The sequence below is a fragment of the Bos grunniens genome, chromosome 7 (genome assembly GCF_055505025.1).
Source record: "Bos grunniens cultivar Pamir isolate PY7600 chromosome 7, Bosgru_T2T1.0, whole genome shotgun sequence".
Classification (NCBI taxonomy): domain Eukaryota; kingdom Metazoa; phylum Chordata; class Mammalia; order Artiodactyla; family Bovidae; genus Bos; species Bos grunniens.
Genome location: NC_141171.1, coordinates 103,801,322 through 103,823,196, shown reverse-complemented (window position 1 = coordinate 103,823,196; position 21,875 = coordinate 103,801,322). Strand labels below are relative to the sequence as shown.

Sequence of the window (21,875 nt, the reverse complement as noted above, 5' to 3'; positions counted from 1 at the left end):
TGATAACAGGCATGGGTTGAGCTTTCTAATACTTGTTTGATACCAAATAGTGATGTTAATGATAAATTTCAAAGAGAATGATATCAATAATAATTTTCATAGAAGTATTTCTGGTTTTAAAATATGGTAGGAAAGGTGAGGTGTAAGTTTTGGATTGTGAGTCATACAGTTAATGGTGTCAACTTGCTATGGAGATTATTTTTTAAATGGAATATGATACAAAAGGAGCTGTTATGTTTAAAAAAAATGTCACATTGTGTACACTTAAAATTAATTTATATAGGACAAAATCAATGCTCCTGAAGCTCCTAATTTTCAGATAATTGGAAAATTAGAATAATGATTTTTAAATGCAAAAAATAAAGTGAATAAAAATGCCTAAAAGGCAGGGGGGAGATCAAGATGGTGGATAAAATGTGGAGCTCACCTCCCCACATGAACATGTCAAAAACACATATATATGTGGAATGATTCTCATGGAAAGTTAATTGGAAATAGTAGAAGCACTCCTGTACAATCTAGAATACGAGAAAGATATGCATGTAATTAGGTAGAATGGAAGAAAAGCATCAGGTTAGGACCTGTGTGCCTGGCAGGGGACTCATGGAAAAGGGAAACCACTCAGGTGAACACTTACCCTGAGGAGAAAGTGGTTTGAGCCACAGCCTGTTCATCCCAGTTCTGGGCTCCTAGGCAGAGGAGACAAGCCAGCCCTGTTGGCTTCTGGAAGAACCGCTAGGGCAGAGAGGAAGGCTGGAGAAGATTGGACTGCCCTCCTGAGGGATGTGTTGGGGGCTGGCTTGGCTCCGGGCAGGGCATGGGTGGGGGGGGGGGTCTGCCTTAACAGCAGCTACCAACCTGAGCCCCCAGCCCACCCAGTCCTAGATGAATAAATGCCCAGCCTGGCTCACTCCATGTCATAGCCTGGCCCAGTCCCTAAGGCGGACAGGACTTAGGAAGAGCCTCCACCTAGACCTGCAGAGGCAACCTGGGGCCCAGGGCATAACCCAGGTAGGGCAGGGCGGCCACTGTGGGTACTAACTCAAGCACAGCTGCAGAAGTGCCCCAGGCTTCTGAGGGCAGCGGGGCCAAAGAATTCCCGTGACCATCCCGTGCCCCGGCCTGAGTGGACACTCCAACCCCACTCACTGCAAACCACAGCCTAGCACTGTCTGTGGTGGTCACAACTGGGGGCAATATATGGTCAGGGGCTACATCTAAGTGAAACTGCAGACACCTACCTGGGCAGAACACTGGCCCTCTGGAAGTGCATAGGCCCTACTTGCTTCTGGAATCCCCTTTCTCAGGGGAAACCATCCTGGTAACCTGGAGAAGGAAAAACACAGACTTAAAGGGATCAAAGGCAGCTCAAGCCCGAGGCTCAGGGCTTCTGCTCCAGCCAGTCAGGACCAGCCCCTTCCCCTGACAGACTGATGATGGGCACTGTCCTGCCTTCCACCCCCACAGTGGGGAGCTCCTCCATCACCAGTACCCTCTACCAAAGTGACAGCTGCTAGCCCTCGGGGGAATGATGTGATTGGCGTCCGCATCAAACGTAGCCCTCCCACCAGAGGCACTGAGCGTAAGGAGTCTACACAGGGATGCTCCCACATAAGAACACCCCTCCAAGATCACAACAGGTAACTGTTTCACCTAAATTCATAGAGACAGAGAATAAGAAAGAGGAATCACACTCAACTGAGAGAGCAAGAGAAAACCCCTGGAAAAGTCATGAAATAGAAATTTAAAATTCACCAAAGAATTCAAAACATGGTAATAAAAATTTTTCTTGCTGAATTAGGGAAGAGAATTGATCTAAACACAGCTCATTTAAACAAGGAACTAGAAAATATTGGAAAGATCTGATCAAAAATAGTTAATTCAATATTTGATATAAAATGATCAATTGACACAGAAGAATGGATAAGTGACATCACATCCTCTTAAATGAGAAGAATTAATATCATTAAAATGTCTATACTATTCAAAGTAATCTACAGATTTAATGCAATTCCTTCCAAAATGCCCAAGACATTTTTCACAGAAGTAGAACAAATAATTATATAGGTCACCACTAGTGCCACCTGGGAAGCCCATATGAAACCACAAAAGATAACAAATTGCCAAAGCAATCTTGAGAAAAAACAAAAGAGCTGGAAGCATTTCAGACTATTCTACAAAGCTACACTAATCCAAAGAGCATAGTGTTAGCAAATAAACCTGACACATAGATCAATGGAACAGAATAGGAAGCTCAGACATAAATCCGTGCACCTGCAGTTAATTAATCTACAATAAATAAACTGTGGAAAATTCTGAAAGAGATGGGAATACCAGACCTCCTGACCTGCCTCTTGAGAAACCTATATTCACGTCAGGAAGAGACAGTTAGAACTGGACATGGAACAACAGACTGGTTCCGAATAGGAAAAGGAGTACATCAAGGCTGTATATTGTCACTCTGCTGATTTAACTTCTATGCAGAGTACATCATGAGAAACACTGGGCTGGAAGAAGCACAAGCTGGAATCAAGATTGCCAGGAGAAATATCAATAACCTCAGATATGCAGATGACACCACCCTTATGGCAGAAAATGAAGAGGAACTAAAAAGCCTCTTGATGAAAGTGAAAGACGAGAGTGAAAAAGTTGGCTTAAAGCTCAACATTCAGAAAACGAAGATCATGGCATCTGGTCCCATCATTTTATGAAAAATAGATGGGGAAACAGTGTCAAACTTTATCTTTTTGGGCTCCAAAATCACTGCAGAGGTGATTGCAGGCATGAAATTAAAAGACGCTTACTCCTTGGAAGAAAAGTTATGACCAACCTAGATAGCATATTTAAAAGCAGAGACATTACTTTGCCAACAAAGGTTCATGTAGTCAAGGCTATGGTTTTTCCTGTGGTCATGTATGGAGGTGAGAGTTGGACTGTGAAGACAGCTGAGCACCGAAGAATTGATGCTTTTGAACTGCGGTGTTGGAGAAGACTCTTGAGAGTCCCTTGGACTGCAAGGAGATCCAACCAGTCCATTCTGAAGGAGATCAGCCCTGGGATTTCTTTGGAAGCAATGATGCTAAAGCTGAAACTCCAGTACTTTGGCCACCTCATGCAAAGAGTTGACTCATTGGAAAAGACTCTGATGCTGGGAGGGATTGGGGGCAGGAGAAGGGTACAACAGAGGATGATATGGCTGGACTTGATGGACATGAGTTTGAATGAACTCCGTAAGTTGGTGATGGACAGGGAGGCCTGGCATGCTGCAATTCATGGGGTCGCAAAGAGTCGGACACGATTGAACAACTGAACTGAACTGACTGAAAGGAGGCAAAAATATACAAGTAAGAAAAAAACAGTTTATTTAACAAGTGGTGCTGGGAAAACGGGGCAGCCACATGTAAAACAATGAGATAGAACATTCCATCACACCATATAAAAAAATAAACTCAAAGTGGTTTAAAGTCTTCAATGTAAGATGGAAACCTTAAGCTCCTAGAAGAAAGCATAGGCAGAACACTTTTTGATCCAAAAAAAAAGTTATGATTTATGTTCAACCTCCTAAGTAATAGAAGTAAAATTTAACAAGCAGGACATAATTAAACTTACAAGTTATGCACAGCACAGGAAACTATCAACAAAATGAAAAGACAACCTACAGAATAGGAGAAAATATTTGCAAATGATGCGACTTACAAGGAGTTAATATCCAAAATATACAAAGTGCTCCTACAACTCAATATCAAAAAAAATAGTAAAAATAAAAGACATAAGACCTGAATACACATTTTCCAAAGAAAATATACAGATAGCTAATAGTCTCGTGAAAAGATGTTCAACATCACTAATTATTAAAGAAATGGAAATCAAAACAATGAGATATCACTTCACACATGTCAGAATGACTACTATCAAAAAGTCTACCAATAACAAACGCTGCAGAGGATACAGATAAAAGGAAATCCTTGTACAATGTTGTTGTTTAGTCTCTGTGTTGTGTCCCACACTTTTGCAACCCTATGGACAGTAGCCGGCAGACTCTTCTGTCCCCCGGGTTTCCAAGGCAAGAATCCTGGAGTGGGTTGCCATTTCTTTCTCCAGGGGATCTTCCTGACCCAGGGATCCAACTTGTGTCTCCTGATGGGCAGATGTATTCTTTACCACTGAGCCACCTGGGAAGCCTTGTACAGTTTAGGTGGGAATATAAATTGGTTCAGCCACCATGAAAAACAGTATACAGTTTTCTTAACAACAAAAAATTAAACATATGATCCAGCAATTCTACTACTGGGTATATATTCAGATAAAACACTAATTTGAAACTCTCATGTGAAAAGATACCTGTACCCCAACATTCATAGCAGCACTAACAGCCAAGTGCCCCTCAACAGATAAATGGGTGAAGATGCTGTGTGCGTATACACAATAGAATATCACTCAGCCATAAAGACATAATGAAAATCTACCATTTTCAGCAATGTGGATGGACCTAAAGAATACCATGCTCATTGGAATAAGTCAGACAAAGAAAGACAAGCATTGTGTCATATCACATGTGGAATCTAAAAATATCCAAATGAAGTGAAGTGAAGTGAAAGTTGCTCAGTCATGTCCAACTCTTTATGACCCCAGGGACTATACAGTCTGTGGAATTCTCCAGGCCAGAATACTGGAGTGGGTAGCCTTTCCCTTCTCCAGAAATCCATATGAATGTATAGCACAAGTAATAATAGCCATATCTTGTAATAATCCATAATGGACTATATCCAAAAAATACTGAATCACAATGGTGTACATCTGAAACTAATATTGTAAATTAACTATACTTCAATAAAAAGAAAAAAATATGAAAGGCAATAAACTGCTGAATAAAAATAGCTATGCTTTTAAAAGGTGATGTTAACAAAAGAGAAAAAGATATATTTAAGTAAGTCCTTGAAAGGTTGATAAGAAGTAGGAAAATTGAAAGCACGGAAGTAATATGTGGAAGATGGACAGAGGGATAAAAGTGTTTACTCACATTTAAACCTTATCATTTAAAAGAAAGAAGGTAATGATGATGATATTTCTGAGAAAAAATTGCTTTCCCTTTGAAAAAAAAGTAATAGCTAGATACTGACATTAAAGACGTGTGTGAGGAGTTTTCCAACCATAAGCTTTTGGTGTGGTTGAATACCTGCTTTTTCCATTATGCTGATGAGAATGTCTCTTAAAACAGACACAGTCTCTATTGAAATAATGATATCACACCTCACAATGTCCATAAATAAAGCACAAGAGGCTCACACGTATGATTAGCATATTTCCCCTCACGCTACTTCAAATAGAGCCTTTGTCTATAGAATAAATAGAGGTGAAAAAAATCCTTTTCCTTCAGGTTTAGTATTCAACTTTCAGTTTATATTCAAAGAAAAGCTGTCTGTTTATGCGAGGTTATTCATAGGCTTCTTTTCATTTTGGTGACCTCAGCATTTCTGTGGGCTTCCTTAGTGGCTCAGACAGTAAAGAATCCACCTGCAAGGCAGGAGACCAGGTTCTATCCCTGGGATGGGAAGGTTCCACAGAGAAGGGAAAGGCAACCACTCCAGTATTCCTGCCTGGAGAATTCCATGGACAGAGTGGCCTGGAGGGCTAAAGTTCATGGGGTTGCAAAGAGTAGGACATGACTGAATGACTAACATTTACACTTTCAAACATTTCTGTAATACTAATTTCACATACGGAGGAGGCAATGGCACCCCACTCCGGTACTCTTGCCTGGAAAATACATAAGTCTGCTAAAAAGAGAGATAACACAGTTTGACTTGTACACAGTAACCTTATTCAGAATATGATTAATTCCACTATGCAAGCTGAAAAAGTACAAGAATCACAAGCTCCAAGAAGTCTTTTGTGCACTTCCTCATTTTGGAAACAGACACAGATGTCACTTATTACCAGCTCCTTTTCTGAACCTCACTGCCCAATTGCCTTCTATGATATTCCGATTCCTAAATATGATATTCACATTTTACTTTGCTCTATATAGATAATAAGAAGCAACTTGGAATTTGAACATCACAAGACAAATAAAAATTGACTTCGTTTTAAACACTCTTCTGTTCCATTTTATGATTTCATAAAGTTTTCTTTGATTTATCAAAACAGAGTTTGCAGTCAACTTTGAAGAGGTCATTTAAATTAAAACTGCTCCTTAATTACTTGAAGTTCCTTATACACTGGAAACACAGAAAGAAAAAAAAAATTAGGATTTATTTGAAGTTGAATATCTATTAAGTTCAATGGTACTTTTAGAAAAATTCCCTATAAGGAAGTTTCCCAAGATGCAGACTCTCAAGTTAAAGATCAGCATGGAGAAGGTTTATTAAGAAGTGTTCTTGAGATAACCCCCTGTGGAAGAAGCAGAACTGGCCAGAAGGTGAAGGAGGGAAGTTACACAGTCTCAGTGAAGGTCTCAGATGACATCAAGAGGAAATGCAACCTTACTATGGACTACTGGAATTATTCCATGGGGGTCTTTAGATATGAACTAATCTGAGATGGGGATATCACTTGAGGAACAGCAATTTCTTTTCAGCCAAGATGGTGGTAGAGAATTTTGAAAGCTAAGGGCCATTCCCAACTCCAGTTGTGAAGATGGATCTGGGTGGCTCATCAGTGTTGAATACAGTCCTCTCTTGAACAGCCTGTGGATCAAATATCCACATTCAGATAGTGGTGTTGGCTGAATACCCCTTGCAAATTAAAGACAAATCTGTACCTGGATTGAGTATCTACTCCTGTCAAAATAAATCACTTCCCCTTCATGTGGAAGGGGTGCAATATAGTCAGCTTGCCTCTAAATGGATCGTTGGTCTCCTTTTTGTATGCTTCCATATTAGGAACTCAGCCTCTGTATCTCCTACTGGGCAGTAGGACGTTTGGCTATAGCAGTAGCTATATCTGGCCTCAAAAGTATTAATAGGAGCCCGTGATTCGGGGCCTAAGTATAGCCACTACTCTCGCCTCATAGCAACTGTGCTGACACAGAAGTGGCCCATTGATACTGACCACCGGAACCATGGGTCTACCCTATTGTTTACTGGCCCCTGTGTGGCAGATACGCTCTGATGGATGTAAAACATCTTCACTATAAGAACCCCTTCTCATATATCAATCTACACATTTTTACCCCAAAGTTTACTTTCTCTCATCTTTTTTTTTTTTTATTTCTCCCTCCAGTTACCTGACCAGACAGTCAAGCAAGTATACATAAATTTTAACTTCGGGTCATTCTCCCCTCCACATCGATACAACACTTAAAGCTGTACTCAGCTTGAGAATATCCCACAGTCCATTATCTTTTAAGACCCTCTCTTGTTGGGGCTGTATTGTGGTCACTGGCCATGAAGGACAGTGTCTTCAGGGTACTAAGCTAATCCACCCTTGAACCAAATTTAGGTTCTCTTATCAGCTGGTGATAAGAGATCAAACTGTCAGATTCACAGACATGAATTTAACAGGCACTGAGGCAACAGTAGAAAATCCGGGAGTACAGTAGAAAATCCGGGAGTCTGCCATATCTGTTCATGCAGTTTGTATGTGTCCTCTGGCCCTGATTATTATCCTTACGCAGTTTCTAACCTATAGTTGCTTGCTGCTGAGCCTGTCCAACTTTACAAATGTGCAAGTCTGCTAGAAATTGGCTCAAAACTGGCAGTTTTGGCTGCATAGTTACTCGGTGTAACTGTCGTAAGTCTGTCTTCACCAGGGCTTTGTAGCCTGCCAATGACTGTTTTTTCAAATGTCTGTAATTATTTACTGAAGATGAAAGTGTGAAAAGTGTTAGTCACTCTGTGGTATCTGACTCTTTTGATCCTATGGAATGTAGGCCACCAGGCTCCTTTGTCCATGGAATTCTCCTTGGGTTGCCATTCCCTTCTCCAGGGGATCTTCCCAACCCAGGGATCAAACCCAGGCCTCCTGCATTGTAGGAAGATTCTTTACTGTCTGAGCCACCAGGGAAGCCCTGCATTTATTTCAGAACTTGAAGGATATGTACTGTGATTCTCCTGCTAGAGTTTGTGATAAATTTCTCCTGGTGTATTTTCTTGGTGTGGAAAAATTGGAAGACATAGGATTTGCTGGATCACATGGCTGAAGCTGCTTGGCCACTTGCCCTGCAGTTTGGACCTGTTATAAAGTAATTTCCTCTCTAAGCCTGAAACCTGGAAATCTTTTGTGTCACCTGGTTTATAGGTTAGAACAGTATTGTCAGACTGAATCCAAAGAGTTCTAACAGACATTGTATATATCACTCTTTGTGGTGTGAAGGTTGAAATGAAACAATATACGCTTCATTTTGGAAGGATTATCTGGCATCCCCAGACTTCTGGACCCTAATATAATCAAATGATGTAATCAATACTTAAAGCGTCATAAGATTTACTTCTCACATCTAGAGTATATATGCTTACCAGGTACTCAAAAGTATTATCACCTCTGGCTCATCCTGTGAAATTTGCTATCGTGAATATAATGGCTCAGTGTGATTGCATGTAGGATAGCAAGCTGGTACAAGTCTCTTGGCAGATGTATTTGCAAGGAATGTGAGAGCCCAGTTGCAAGACTATAAATATATAATATGTTCCATTTCAACTGAATTTGAAATGTTTTTGATTACCCTTTCTGATAAAGACGGAAGACAATACATTTTCCAGATCAGTAGCTGCATATCATGTATCTGAGGTCATGTCACCCTCTTCTAGCAAAAATACCAAAGAGGACAGATAGAGGAATTAAAAGATAAGATCATTACCACTGCATTCTTTAGATTGTTAAGGGTAACACTAACTTCAGTCTTTGCTCTCAGAATTTTATATTGTTTTTATTTTCTATTTTGGTCCAGGTCAGAGAGAATTTTCAGTTTTCCAACTGGCTTTCCCTATAATGAAAGTCCTTATCCACAGCCCCTGAACTTCCCCCCTCAAATACATATAACTACCAAGTATGTGTGATCCCATTATACCTTTGGATAAATGTATAAATAGCATATTTATTTATGCTACATATTTATTTTAAAATGTATAAATAACATAGAACTAGGAAAGTGCTCATTTTGTATGTCCACAAATCTAATGTGAGCTGGACATAAATCACAACTCGGTTGTTACCTTGCTCCCATGTGAGTATTCTTTTTTTTTACTTTACAATATTGTGTTGGTTTTGCCATACATCAACATGCATCCACCACGGGTGTACATGTGCTCCCCATCCTGAACCCCCTCCCATCTCCCTCCCCATGAGTATTCTTTAACAAGGAATCACTGATGATGCTTCAGATCCCCAGTTATCACTGTCAACTAGGAATCCATATCAGTCCTAAAAATTGCAGCTTCCCTTTTGCCAAGTATATTGTTATCTGAAGAAGTAATTACTATGTATACTTTTAACTGTATTTGAGGGTTCTTCAGAGAAGGCAGTGGCACCCCACTCCAGTACTCTTGCCTGGAAAATCCCATGGATGGAGGAGCCTGATGGCCTGTAGTCCATGGGGCCACGAAGAGTCGGACACAACTGAGTGACTTCACTTTCACTTTTCACTTTCATGCATTGGAGAAGGAAATGGCAACCCACTCCAGTGTTCTTGCCTGGAGAATCCCAGGGACGGGAGAGCCTGGTGGGCTGCCATCTACAGGGTTGCACAGAGTCAGACACGACTGAAATGACTTAGCAGCTTAGCAGCAGTTTTTTCCATGCTTGGAAATTGTTCTACATTCAGAATCTCAACAGGGAATTATGATCATTTTCTTTTCCTTTTTTTTTTTTTAACATTCACTCACAGGGATTTGCAAAAGTAATACAAGTCCTATATACATTTATCCTAGTTTTCTCCATAGTAACATCTTACCTAAGTATAGTACAATATCAAACAGCAATTTTGTGTAACAATGTGTTCTTTTAGTATTTGTCATATGTGTAAATTAGTGTAACTACAATCGTAAAATCTTTCTATCCCCTGAAGATCTCCCGCCTGCTACACCCTTAGAGTTACACCTCGCTTTTTCCTCAGTGAAAAATCTATAATCTGTGTTCTATCTTTGCAACTTTACCATTTAATGAATATTATAAACATGTAATCATATAGAATGCGATCTTTTGAGATTGTCTTTTTACACTCAGCATAATGTGCAATGGCACCCCACTCCAGTACTTTTGCCTGGAAAATCCCATGGACGGAGGAGCCTGGTGGGCTGCTGTCTATGGAGGGTTGCACAGAGTCGGACACGACTGAGCGACTTCACTTTCACTTAATGAGCTTCAGTTATATTTAAGCTGCTGCATAAATCAATGTCACCAGTTTTATTTCTGAGTTGTATTCCATGGCATGGATGTAACACAGTACAACACTGACTTATTGAGGGACGTGTTAGGTGTTTCCTGGTTTTGGTTATTACAAATAAAGCTGTTCTAAACGATTGTGTACAGGTGTTGTATGACCATAATTTTCATTTCCTGGGATGAATACTGAGAATAAAATATATATTTTATGGCAAATGTATGTTTCTTTGCTTGTAGACCACCAAGCTATTTTTCCCACAGGGACTATACCATTGTAGCCATTTTATATTCCCACCAACCATGTACAGGAGTTGTAAAAGATATCCAGTTTTCTACATCCCAACCTTATCAGTACTGAGTAGGGTCACATTTGACTCCACCTTCTACTTCTTTGTCTGCTATTCAATGAGTTGTTGCAATTTCTTATTGTAGTCTTAATTTGAAGCTCCCTAATCACTTCATGGGAAATAGATGGGGCAACAGTGGAAACAGTGTCAGACTTTATTTATTTGGGCTCCAAAATCACTGCAGACGGTGACTGCAGCCATGAAATTAAAAGACGCTTACTCCTTGGAAGGAAAGTTATGACCAACCTAGATAGCATATTCAAAAGCAGAGGCATTACGTTGCCAACAAAGGTCCATCTAGTCAAGACTATGGTTTTTCCAGTGGTCATGTATGGATGTGAGAGTTGGACTGTGATGAAAGCTGAGCACCAAAGAATTGATGCTTTTGAACTGTGGTGTTGGAGAAGACTCTTGAGAGTCCCTTGGACTGCAAGGACATCCAACCAGTCTATCCTAAAGGAGATCAGTTCTGGGATTTCTTTGGAAGGAATGATGCTAAAGCTGAAACTCCAGTACTTTGGCCACCTCATGCGAAGAGTTGACTCACTGGAAAAGACTCTGATGCTGGGAGGGATTGTGGGCAGGAGGAGAGGGGACGACAGAGGATGAGATGGCTGGATGGCATCACCGACTCGATGGACATGAGTCTGAGTGAACTCCAGGAGTTGGTGATGAACAGGGAGGCCTGGCGTGCTGCGATTCATGGGGTTGCAAAGAGTCAGACATGACTGAGCGACTGAACTGAACTGAACTGAATCATTTGTGATGTTGAAAATCTTTTCATGTGCCCAGCATATAAACATGTTCATGTCCTTGGCATATAAGCACACCAATATACTCTCTTTGGATTTTCTTTATCTATTAAATTTTGAGATTTATATATTCTAGATACAAGTGTTTTATCAAACATACAGTTCACAGGTACTTTCTCTGTGTCTGCAACTTGGTTTTTTGGCCTCTTAACAGTCTTTGCAGATCAAAGGTTTTTATTTTTTATTTTTTTTGATGAAACCAAATAGATCATTTTTCTTTTTATGGATAATGATTTTGGTATCTAGCTTAAGAACTCTTTCCTACCTCCAGTTTATATCAAATATTTTGGCAGCAATACATTTTAAGGTTTTTTTTAAGTGTGAAATTCAGTGGAGTTCTTTTCTTTTTAAGGTTTGTTTTTTATTTTTGTTTTCCTAAAAATATCCAATTATCGAAACAATGATTTTGAAAAGATTGTCTTTTCTCCACTGTATTATATTTGTACCCGTATCATAAATCTTTTTTTCTATATTCCTATGAGGATACTTCTAAGTTTCCTTTTTTCGTCCATAGATCTATGTGTCTAGCCCTGGATAAACAGCTGTCAAATCGATTTATTCAAAACTCAAACATAACTAAAGGCTTACAATGACCCCCACTAAAATGTACATTCAAGACAAACCTTTGCAAAAACAGCGGTTTTGTGGTCTTTTGACTCACTGTATCCGTGTTCCATAAGGTTTCATAGTAGCTGAGGTTTCGTAGTAGCTGGTTTTCGTGAAAACCAGTATCACACCATCAATTAAGGGGGTTGGAACTGTTCAAAAAGGCCTATTCAAGAACACTGTCACTGTTTAAACTCTCTCACATCTCCTTAGAAAATCCCTATTTGCAGAATATTGTTATTTTAATTTTATTGGACTATAATTGCTGTACAATTATGTTAATTTCTGCTGTACAGCAAAATGCACCAGTATAAAATGCCAACATTCACTGGATCATCAAAAAAGCAAGAGAGTTCCAGAAAAACATCTATTTCTGCTTTATTGACAATGCCAAAGCCTTTGACTGTGTGGATCACAATAAACTGGAAAATTCTGAAAGAGATGGGCATACCAGACCACATGACCTGCCTCTTGAGAAACCTGTATGCAGGTCAGGAAGCAACAGTTAGAAGCTACCTGAAACTGCACTACAGTTGAAACATATAAGTCCTTGAAAAAAAATTAAAATTAATACCTAGGTAATGGAATGTGCATAAGGAGCTTAGAATTGCTCTAGAATGTTCATGAGAAACATAGACTGTGCGTGGGTGTGTGATGGTGCACAATCCAGAAAACACAGGAGAAAGCGTTATTCACTCGCCAGTGACCGACCCTGATGCGGAGCTGTAATCTTCTTAAGCATTGAAAGCATCCCCAATAAAAACATACAGCTTCTCAGCAAAGAATAGAAGGCCTATTGGTTCGAGTCATTTAAAGAAATCTCTGATTAACTGTTAGCTGACTAATAAGATATTTGAGGAGAAAATTCCATGGTCACATGCTACAGTAAATGTACTGTATAGCGTTAACCCAACAATCACTAAATCAACAAATAGCTAAAACAAGAAAAATCAATGACAAGAACAGTAACAAAATCTGGCCAGAGGGAGAATAGAGTATCTGATTTCTAGAGTTCTCACATTATGTCATCAACGATATCCAGTTTTCAACCAGACATTATAAAGTACACAGAGAAACAGTCAAATGTGTTGCATACACATGGAATCAAACTAGTCCAACAAATCTGTCTCTTAGAGGTTATAGAGACTTTAAAATAGCTAATAAAATTATGTTCAAGTAACTAAAGGATAATATATAAGGAACCAAAGTATGAACATAATACATTGTAAAATAGAGGATGAATAAAAAGATATAAATTATATTAAAATGAAACGCAAACTCTGGAGTTGAAAAATACAATAACCAAATGGAAAATTTACTAAAGACCAAAACAAAAGTTTAAGAAGAATCAACAAGCTTGAATATAATTCCATTGAGATTATCCAGTTTGAGAATCAGAATAAAAATAAGATAAAGTTATTGAACCATAGAGACCTGTGAAAGCGTGAAGTGTGAAGTGGCTCAGTCGTGTCAGATTCTTTGTGACTCCATGGACTGAAGCTTGCCAGGCTGCTCCGTCTATAAAATTTTCCAGGCAAGAATACAGGAGTGGCTACCCATTCCCTTCTCCAGGGGCTCTTCCCCACCCAGGGATAGAACCTGGGTGTCCTGCATTGCAGGAAGATTCTTTACCATCTACCATTAAATATGTTAAACTAAGTATAACAGTGGCCCCAGATGGAGGGGAGAAAAAAGGGAGTAGGAATTTGTTTGAAGAGATAATAACTGAAGTGTCCCAAACTTGATGAAATTGTTAATCTATATGTCTAAGTTACTCAACAAATCCCAAGTATAATATACTAAAAAAGATCCACAATGACTTCTGGCTTCAGTTCCTCAAGTTCAGTAAGGAACTTGAAAGTCATGATTCCATCCTAGTAACAAGTAAAAGCTGAACAGACTGAAAATCCAGCTTTTACACAGGTCTGTATATTCAAAGCTATGGTTTTTCCAGTAGTCACGTACAGTTGTGAGAGTTGGATCATAAAGAAGGCTGAGCAATGAAGAATTGATGCTGTCAAACTGTGGTGTTGGAGAAGACTCTTGCGAGTTCCTTGCACAGCAAGGAGATCAAACCAGTTCATCCTAAAGAAAATCAACCCTGAATATTCACTGGAAGGACTGATGGCTGAAACTGAAGCTCCAATATTTTGGCCACCTGATGCAAAGAGTCGACTCATTAGAAAAGACCCTGATACTGGGAAAGATTGAAGGCAGGAGGAGAAGGGGATGACAGAGGATGAGATGGTTGGATGGCATCACCGACTTAATGGACAGGAGTTTGAGTAAACTCTCGGAGTTGGTGATGGACAGGGAGGCCTGGTGTGCTGCAGTCCATGGGGTCACAAAGAGTTGGACACAAATGAGCAACTGAACAACACAGGACAAACCACTGCCCCAAGACTGGAGAGAGGGACTGGCCAATACAGAAAGCCTTGGTTTATTGGAGCAGAGGCTCACCCACAGAAACCAACATAGGAACCTGTACCAGAGTAGGAAAATCTGAATTGGTATTGAGAACTTGCTGGAGTATCTGTTCAGTTCAGTCGCTCAGTCGTGTCTGACTCTTTGAGACCCCATGAATCACAGCACGCCAGGCCTCCCTGTCCATCACCAACTCCCGGAGTTCACTCAGACTCACGTCCATCAAGTCAGTGATGCCATCCAGCCATCTCATCCTCTGTCGTCCCCTTCTCCTCCTGCCCCCAATCCCTCCTAGCATCAGAGTCTTTTCCAATGAGTCAACTCTTCGCATGAGGTGGCCAAAGTACTGGAGTTTCAGCTTTAGCATCATTCCTTCCAAAGAAATCCCAGGGCTGATCTCCTTCAGGATGGACTGGTTGGATCTCCTTGCAGTCCAGTGTGTAGAAATATGAGAGTTCAAAAGAGACCCACATTGTTGTGAGATTTATCTCCAGGAATCTGACCAAATTCCCATTGTAAATACCGAAGAAAACTCCCTCCTGTTTCTGGCAGGGGAAGGAGAAAAGGAACAATTTTGAAATATGCCAGAGTACTCTGTTCTTAAAAAGGCTAACCCTCAGGGGAAACAGTCTATCATGCCAGGGTATTATCAGAGCCAAAATGACCTGGGGAAGGAAAGTACTTAATTCCAGCCTGTGCCACCTAAGAGGGGAGGAAAACAGTGAGAGACACTTGAGAAGTTCATTGAAGCGCATATGCTTTTGAACTTTACATGCTCACAAGTCCAGAGGCACAGCCTCCCTAAAAGCCTGAGACCTAATCATAGGACTGTAATAACACTCGCCTCTCCTCACACCTCACTGACACATCACTAAAGGCCTATTTACAGCATTTTCTGCTAACCAGTACGGCTCTTCTCAGTATAGCAAGAAATAAAAGAGTCCCAAAGCAGAGCAAAAGGGAAAACCAAGCAAACACAAACACCCACAATCTGAAGGGACAGAGCAAGCTTTGGAACCAAACACGGCTGTGACGTTGGAAGTATCAGAACAGGGACTTCAAAACAACTATGATAATTATGCTAAGGACGCTAATGGATAAAGCAGAGAACATGAAAGAAAAGACAGGCCAGGTAAGCAGAAAGATGGAAATCACAAAGAAAGAACCAGAAGGGAGTCTAGATATAAAAACATTGCAATAGCAATTAAGGATGTCTTTGATGGGCTTATAAGTAGACTGGACATGGCTGAGGAAATCATCTCTGAAGTAGAAGATACATCAAAGAATCCTCAAAAACTGAGAAGATTTAAAAAAAAAAAAAAAACAGAATATTCAAAAACTGTATGGCAACTACAAAGGGCCTCATACGCAGGTAATGGGAAAACCAGAGGTGATGAAAAAGGGAAAGGAACAGAAAAAATATTTGAAGCAATAAATGTCTGAGAACTTCCCCCTCCCCAATTAATGTCAGACAGAGTAAGTTCAGAAACATCAAAAAGGCTAAATGCCAAAACACCTACACATAGGGATATCATTTTCAAAAGACAGGATATCAAAATTTTTATTACTCAGTGAAAAACGCAGGCTACATACTGTGTGATTCCAAACATATGGCATTCTAGAATAGGCAAAGTTATGGGCTTCCCTGGTGGCTCAGATGGTAAAGCGTCTCGCTTACAATGCAGGAGACCTGAGTTCAATCCCTGGGTTGGGAAGATCCTCTGGAGAAGGAAATGGCAACCCACTCCAGTACTCTTGCCTGGAAAATCCCATGGACAGAGGAGCCTGGTGGACTACAGCCCATATGATCGCAAAGAGTCGGACACAACTGAGCGACTTCACTCATTTCACAGATATGATAAAAGGATCAGTGAGTCCAGGGCTGGTGGGTGATGCGAAGGATAAACAGGCAAAGCAAAGAGGATTTGAGGGCAGTTAAAACATCCAGCATGATATTATAATAGTGGATATGTCATTCGACATTTGTTCAAACTGGTAAAATGTATAACACCAAGAATGAACCCAAAAGTAAACTAAGGTATTTAACTATGATATGCCAGTGCAGATTCATCTTTGGCTTTTTTTTTTTTTTTTCCTTAGAGGTAAAAGGGACCATTGTGACCCATGATGTGTGATGCTTACTATGAGTGAGTGAAGTTGCTCAGTCGTGCCTGACTCTTTTCTGCCCCATGGACTGTAGCCCACCAGGCTCCTCCATCCATGGAATTCTCCAGGCAAGAGTACTGGAGTGCGTTGCCATTTCCTTCTCCAGGGGATCTTCCCAACCCAGGGATCAAACCCGGGTCTCCCACACTGCAGGCAGACACTTTACCATCTGAGCCACCAGGGAAGGCCCGATGCTTACTATGGGGGAGGCTATATATATATGTGGGGATAGAGGGGTATTGGGAAATCTCTGTACCTACCTCTCAATTTTATTATAAACACAAAACTACTCAAAAAAGCCAAAGTCTTGAAAAAGAAAGAGAGGTCCACATTAAACGTAAATACAGCATGGACAAAATGCCTAAAAGCAAGCAAAGCGAGCATCAGGAGAACAATAAGAAAACAATTCTTTATCACACACAAGAAGCCCTTAAAAATGAAAAACTCTTATTCAGAAACCATGAGGCAGTGACGTGACGAATTAAACACACCGAAAGGGAAAGATTGTCAACAAAACTCTGTGCACAGTATCCTTCAAAAGCAAAGGATAAACTAAGCCATTGCCAGATAAAGCAAGATGAGAGAATTAGTTGCTAGCAAATTTACACTAGTAGAGATTCCAACAAGCAGAAATTTTAGGGGATCTTTCTAAGTGAAACAGATGAAAGCTAAAGGACAATTAAATTCTCACAAAGAAATAAAGAGTACTGGTCAAAGTAACTACTTAGGTAACTTTGAAAAAGTAAAATATATTTTTTGAACGTATGGTCCAAATGTAAGATCTAAAACTCTAAAATTAGAAGAAAACATGTGAGTAACTTTGTGACCTTGCATTAAGCAAGTTTCTTAGATGTAATAACAAAAACATATATGTCAAAAGAAAAAAAAAAATAAGTAAAGTGGATGTAAAATCTTTTGTGCTTCTAACTATACCATCAAGAAACTGAAAGCCAGCCCCCAGTACAGAGAAAACCTTTGAAAAATCTTATAGTTGATAAGGTGCTTATATCCAAAATATGTAAAAAAACACTTGCAATTTAATAATAAAAATATAGTCTTATTAAAGTAGGTAACGTATTTGAATGGACTTTTATCCAAAGTATATACAAAAATAGCCAATAAGCATGTGAAAAAAAAAAAAAAAAGGTCAACACTAGGTAATTGCAAATGAAAACCATCAGATACCACTTCATATTACTAGAATGACTACAGTAGAAAAGACAGTAAAGTATGTTAGAAATTGGAACATTTACACATTAGTGATGGCAATGTAAAGTGGTGTTACACAGAACAGTTTCGGTGGTTCCTCAGAATTACTACATGATCCAGAAATCCCGCTTCTAGGTTTATGCCCAAGAGAAATGAACATTGGTATTCAAAAAACAAACAAAAAAACCTGTACACGTTCACAGCAGCAGTATTCTTAATGGTCAAACAGGGGAAACAATCCAAATCTCCAAGAGCTGATAAATAAATTAATGAAATGTGATATATTTATGCAACTGAATATCATTTGTCTGTCCAAAGGAAGCATTAACACATGGTACAACATGGATAAGCCTCAGCAATGTTATCAGTGAAAGAAGCAAGTGACAGAAGACCACTTGTTCATGTTTCCATTTATGTGAAATGGCAAAGCAGGCAGATAAATAGAGGCAGAAAGTACACGTGTGTTTGCTTAGGGTGAGGAGGTAGGCTGGCTAGAGAATGGCTCCTAACGTGTACAGCACTTTACCAGGGAGTGATGAAAACCTCCTAAAACTGCATTCTGTCAATGACTGCACAATTCTGTGAACATATGAAAAACTTTAAAAGAATTATTTTTTAGCATTTTAACTATACCTCAGTAAAACTATGTACATACTTTATGATCACTTCCCTGGGTCACTAGAGTTAGCTGGCCTCTGTGTTGTTAGAACATATCATCTATGTTGTTATTCTAGCATTTTTTTATACTGAATCTAAATTGTTTATATAACTGTCTCCTACCTGTAAGATCCTATCATCCTGTAAAGTTCCTGTAAGTCAATTTTTCAGGTGTTCTCTGTACTTTTATCTTAAGCACTGCACTTGGAAATTAAAATGATAAAGGACTAGCTTCTTCAGCATTTCTTGAAAAAGTCATATTGTTTTTTCACTTTTCTCCATGAATATTTATTCTGACATATTATCTGTAGAACAAAATTATCTGAAGAGCTTAAAGAGCCACATGATACTCATTACTCTAGAATATTAAACCTAATCTTTCTATGTCTGTGTACTGCATATGTGGGCTGTTTCCAGAAATGTCCTAGTGCTAGCGCTAAGTCGTTTAAGTCGTATCGGACTCTTTTGTGACCCCATGGACTGTAGCCTGCCAGGTTCCTCTGTCCTTGGGATCCTCCAGGCAAAAATACTGGAGTAGGTTGCCATTTCCTTCTCCAGAGGATCTTCCCCACCGAGGGACTGAACCCAGGTCTCCTGCATTGCAAGCAGATTCTTTACCATCTGAGCCACCAGGGAAGCCCAGAAATGTCCTACAGGTAATTACTGAAATCTGAAAAAAGTTGAATAAATGAAAAAGTAAGTATCTTAGGTAAGAAAACTGTACACTATATGATAGAAACATTAATTATGTGGACCCTCTGTCCATGGAATTCTCTAGGCAAGAATACTGGAGAGGGTAGCCATTCCCTTCTCCAGGGGATCTTCCCAACCCAGGTATCAAACCCTGGCCTTCTGCATTGCAGGTAGATTCTTTACCATCTGAGCCACCAGTGAAGCCCCATGTGGATCCAGGAATGATTTTTAATCTAATTCAATATAAAGTAATAATTAGGACAAAAGAGAACAATAACCATAGGTCTCCAGTGATAATTTAATTTCCTATGGTGACTAGCACATCTCCTTAAGCATAAGCCTTTACAAGTTTATATTTGTTCTCAAATATATGTGTGGAGCCTCTAGAATAAAGTGTAACTTTGAGTGATTATTCTGCTTTCTATAATTCTATACAGAAGTATCAAAGATCAATAATCTGTGTTGGTATCAATATTTCCTTTAAGTGTTGGAGAATCTTAGTATCTTTTGGGTCCTAAAGAGTCAATCTCCATGTTTTCTTTGTCTGTGATTTACAAAGATTGTGTAAGACAAAGTCATTTTTATGATTAGATCATGACCTGACCTTATATCACAGTGGAATAGACTCTGCAGTTAGCCACTCCTTGCAAATGATCCAGAGATAAGCATATTTCTGTAAACAAATCGTTTTCCTCTTACCTCAATTTTTTTATTACCACGGAATGCTGGGAGATAACATATTTTTGTTTGTAATGTATTAACTCCCCATTCCTTGGATATTTCCTTAGTTTAATAATTTGATCTTCATGTCTAAATATCTAAACAAATTTGCTCTGTGTTCCCTAAACTGTTCCTCTTGTTTGTACCTGTTTCCTAGACAGTTATTTATTTTGCACCATTGTTGGAAAACTTGAACTCAATTGCCATTCTGACCTCTAGTGTCTCCTCCCATGTATATTTCTATATCTACTTATTATTAACTCTGTAATACTGCCCGGAATTGTCACCAGAATATTTCCACCTTGTATTTGTTAAATTTTTTCCTATTAATACTAAGCACTTTTTTCCTCTGCTATTTCACTTCTCTAGTTTATGATCTTCCAAAAACTCACTTCTCTATGTTAGAGACCATAGAGCAACAGGGATCTTTTTTTATCATTTTATTTGAGGAAAGTAATTGTTAGCACTTTTTAAAAGACACAATGAACAAAGAGTATATTTTGTTCAATAGATCTTGAAAGCAAGATGAGAAATTTGTTGTAAGAATGAAGAGGAAAAGAGAAGACATAGGATAAGGAAAGCAAAGAAAATAAGCTGAAAAAAATATAATCTGGTGAGAACAGGATACTTGAATAACAGAAAAAAGGAGGAATGCACAGTGCAGTGTATAAGGGAACAAAGTCAAGGCATGAAAAGGCAGAGCAGACACTATATAATTGTACAAGGGGTGGGAAAAAAAAAGTCCAAAAATCAGTAAGAACAGGAAGTGAATAGAGACATGGGAAAGTTTGGAAAAAGAGATTCTGCCTTTAAAACACATAGTGAAGGCTTTGATTGTTCATTCTCTGAACTCATCAAGAGAGTGTCTCCAAAGCCTTTGGGTACAAAATGCCTTTAGTAGATGGAGTGGAACCAAGCAGCTCCGTGTCTGGAGAATGGGCTGCCTGCACTCTCTGCTTTGGCCCCAGCAGCCAGCACACAGCACACTATTCATAAGTGCCCCCCATGTCCCCTGCCTCTGAGAAATTCAATGTCTCAGCTTTGGTTAAGAAATGAAAAGCCATTATAAATTTTTGTCTCCATGCATATGGATAAGCTTTGGTAATAATGTGTGTTTGAAAAAAAAAAAAAAAGCACTACATAGTAGAACCTAATAGAAACTTTCACAGGGCATTGTTTCCACCATGCATAATTCATAGGGAAGAAATTAGAAGAAAGGAAGCAGACACTGACTTCCTTAAGGTTTTGTTTTAGACTTTTTTCTGACTTTTAATTTATTCACTTGGAGAAAAAAAAATGTTCCTCTTGTGCTTTATTGATATTGTTTTGCAGTGAGATTTAAGTGTCATCCAGGTTTTCTTGCTTAATCTAAAATCACATTTTATATGTTAATTTTACCCTTCATTGTTGTTGTATGACTTGTTTTTAATCATCATCTTTCAGAAAACTTGATTCAGAATACAACAACCATTATCCTTCAGTGATTCTACAATATAACGAAGCATACTCGCAACACAATATTTTTCTTAAATCCATGGATATTATCATCATATGTATTTTCAAAGTTTTCTGGAATGTCTTCATGTAACTGAATTAAATATAGTTTAATTAAATTAAGCAAATTAAATTACTCATTACCAGTAATAACTTTAAGCTTTAGAACACATTTGAATTGGAAAAGAATTTGAATACCTGGCTTAACAGCTCCAATGTAGTGTGAAATTAATTTGAATTATACATATCTTATCTCTTTTCAATAAATGTGTAGATGGAAAACAGAGTAAGAAAGATAAGAGACTCTGAAAACCACTCTTAAAATTTATTGATTAGAAAGGGCATTTTCCATGGAGAAAAATTGAACTAAAACATGATTACTTATTGAAGAAAAGATGTTCAACTATATAATAACATTAACTAATGA

At 38.9% G+C, this 21,875-nt stretch overlaps 1 protein-coding gene across 9 annotated transcripts in view; it reads right to left on the bottom strand.

The window, feature by feature from the left end:
- Nucleotides 1-21,875, bottom strand: part of LOC147370072 (uncharacterized) — a 204,243-nt gene that overhangs the window by 79,202 nt on the left and 103,166 nt on the right. For 3 of the 9 annotated variants that reach the window (XR_015168640.1, XR_015168642.1, XR_015168639.1), the window contains 2 exons: nucleotides 1,242-1,326; nucleotides 638-689 (listed from right to left, as the gene is read on the bottom strand). Coding sequence is in view for 4 of the 9 variants with exons in the window: in XM_086413796.1 (XP_086269922.1) it covers nucleotides 638-735; nucleotides 1,242-1,326 (183 nt within the window). In the remaining 5 variants the exon portion in view is untranslated. Of the gene's footprint in view, nucleotides 1-637; nucleotides 736-1,241; nucleotides 1,327-21,875 lie in introns of all 9 variants that reach the window. The other 6 variants (XR_015168641.1, XM_086413796.1, XM_086413795.1 and 3 more) reach the window with 2 other exon arrangements.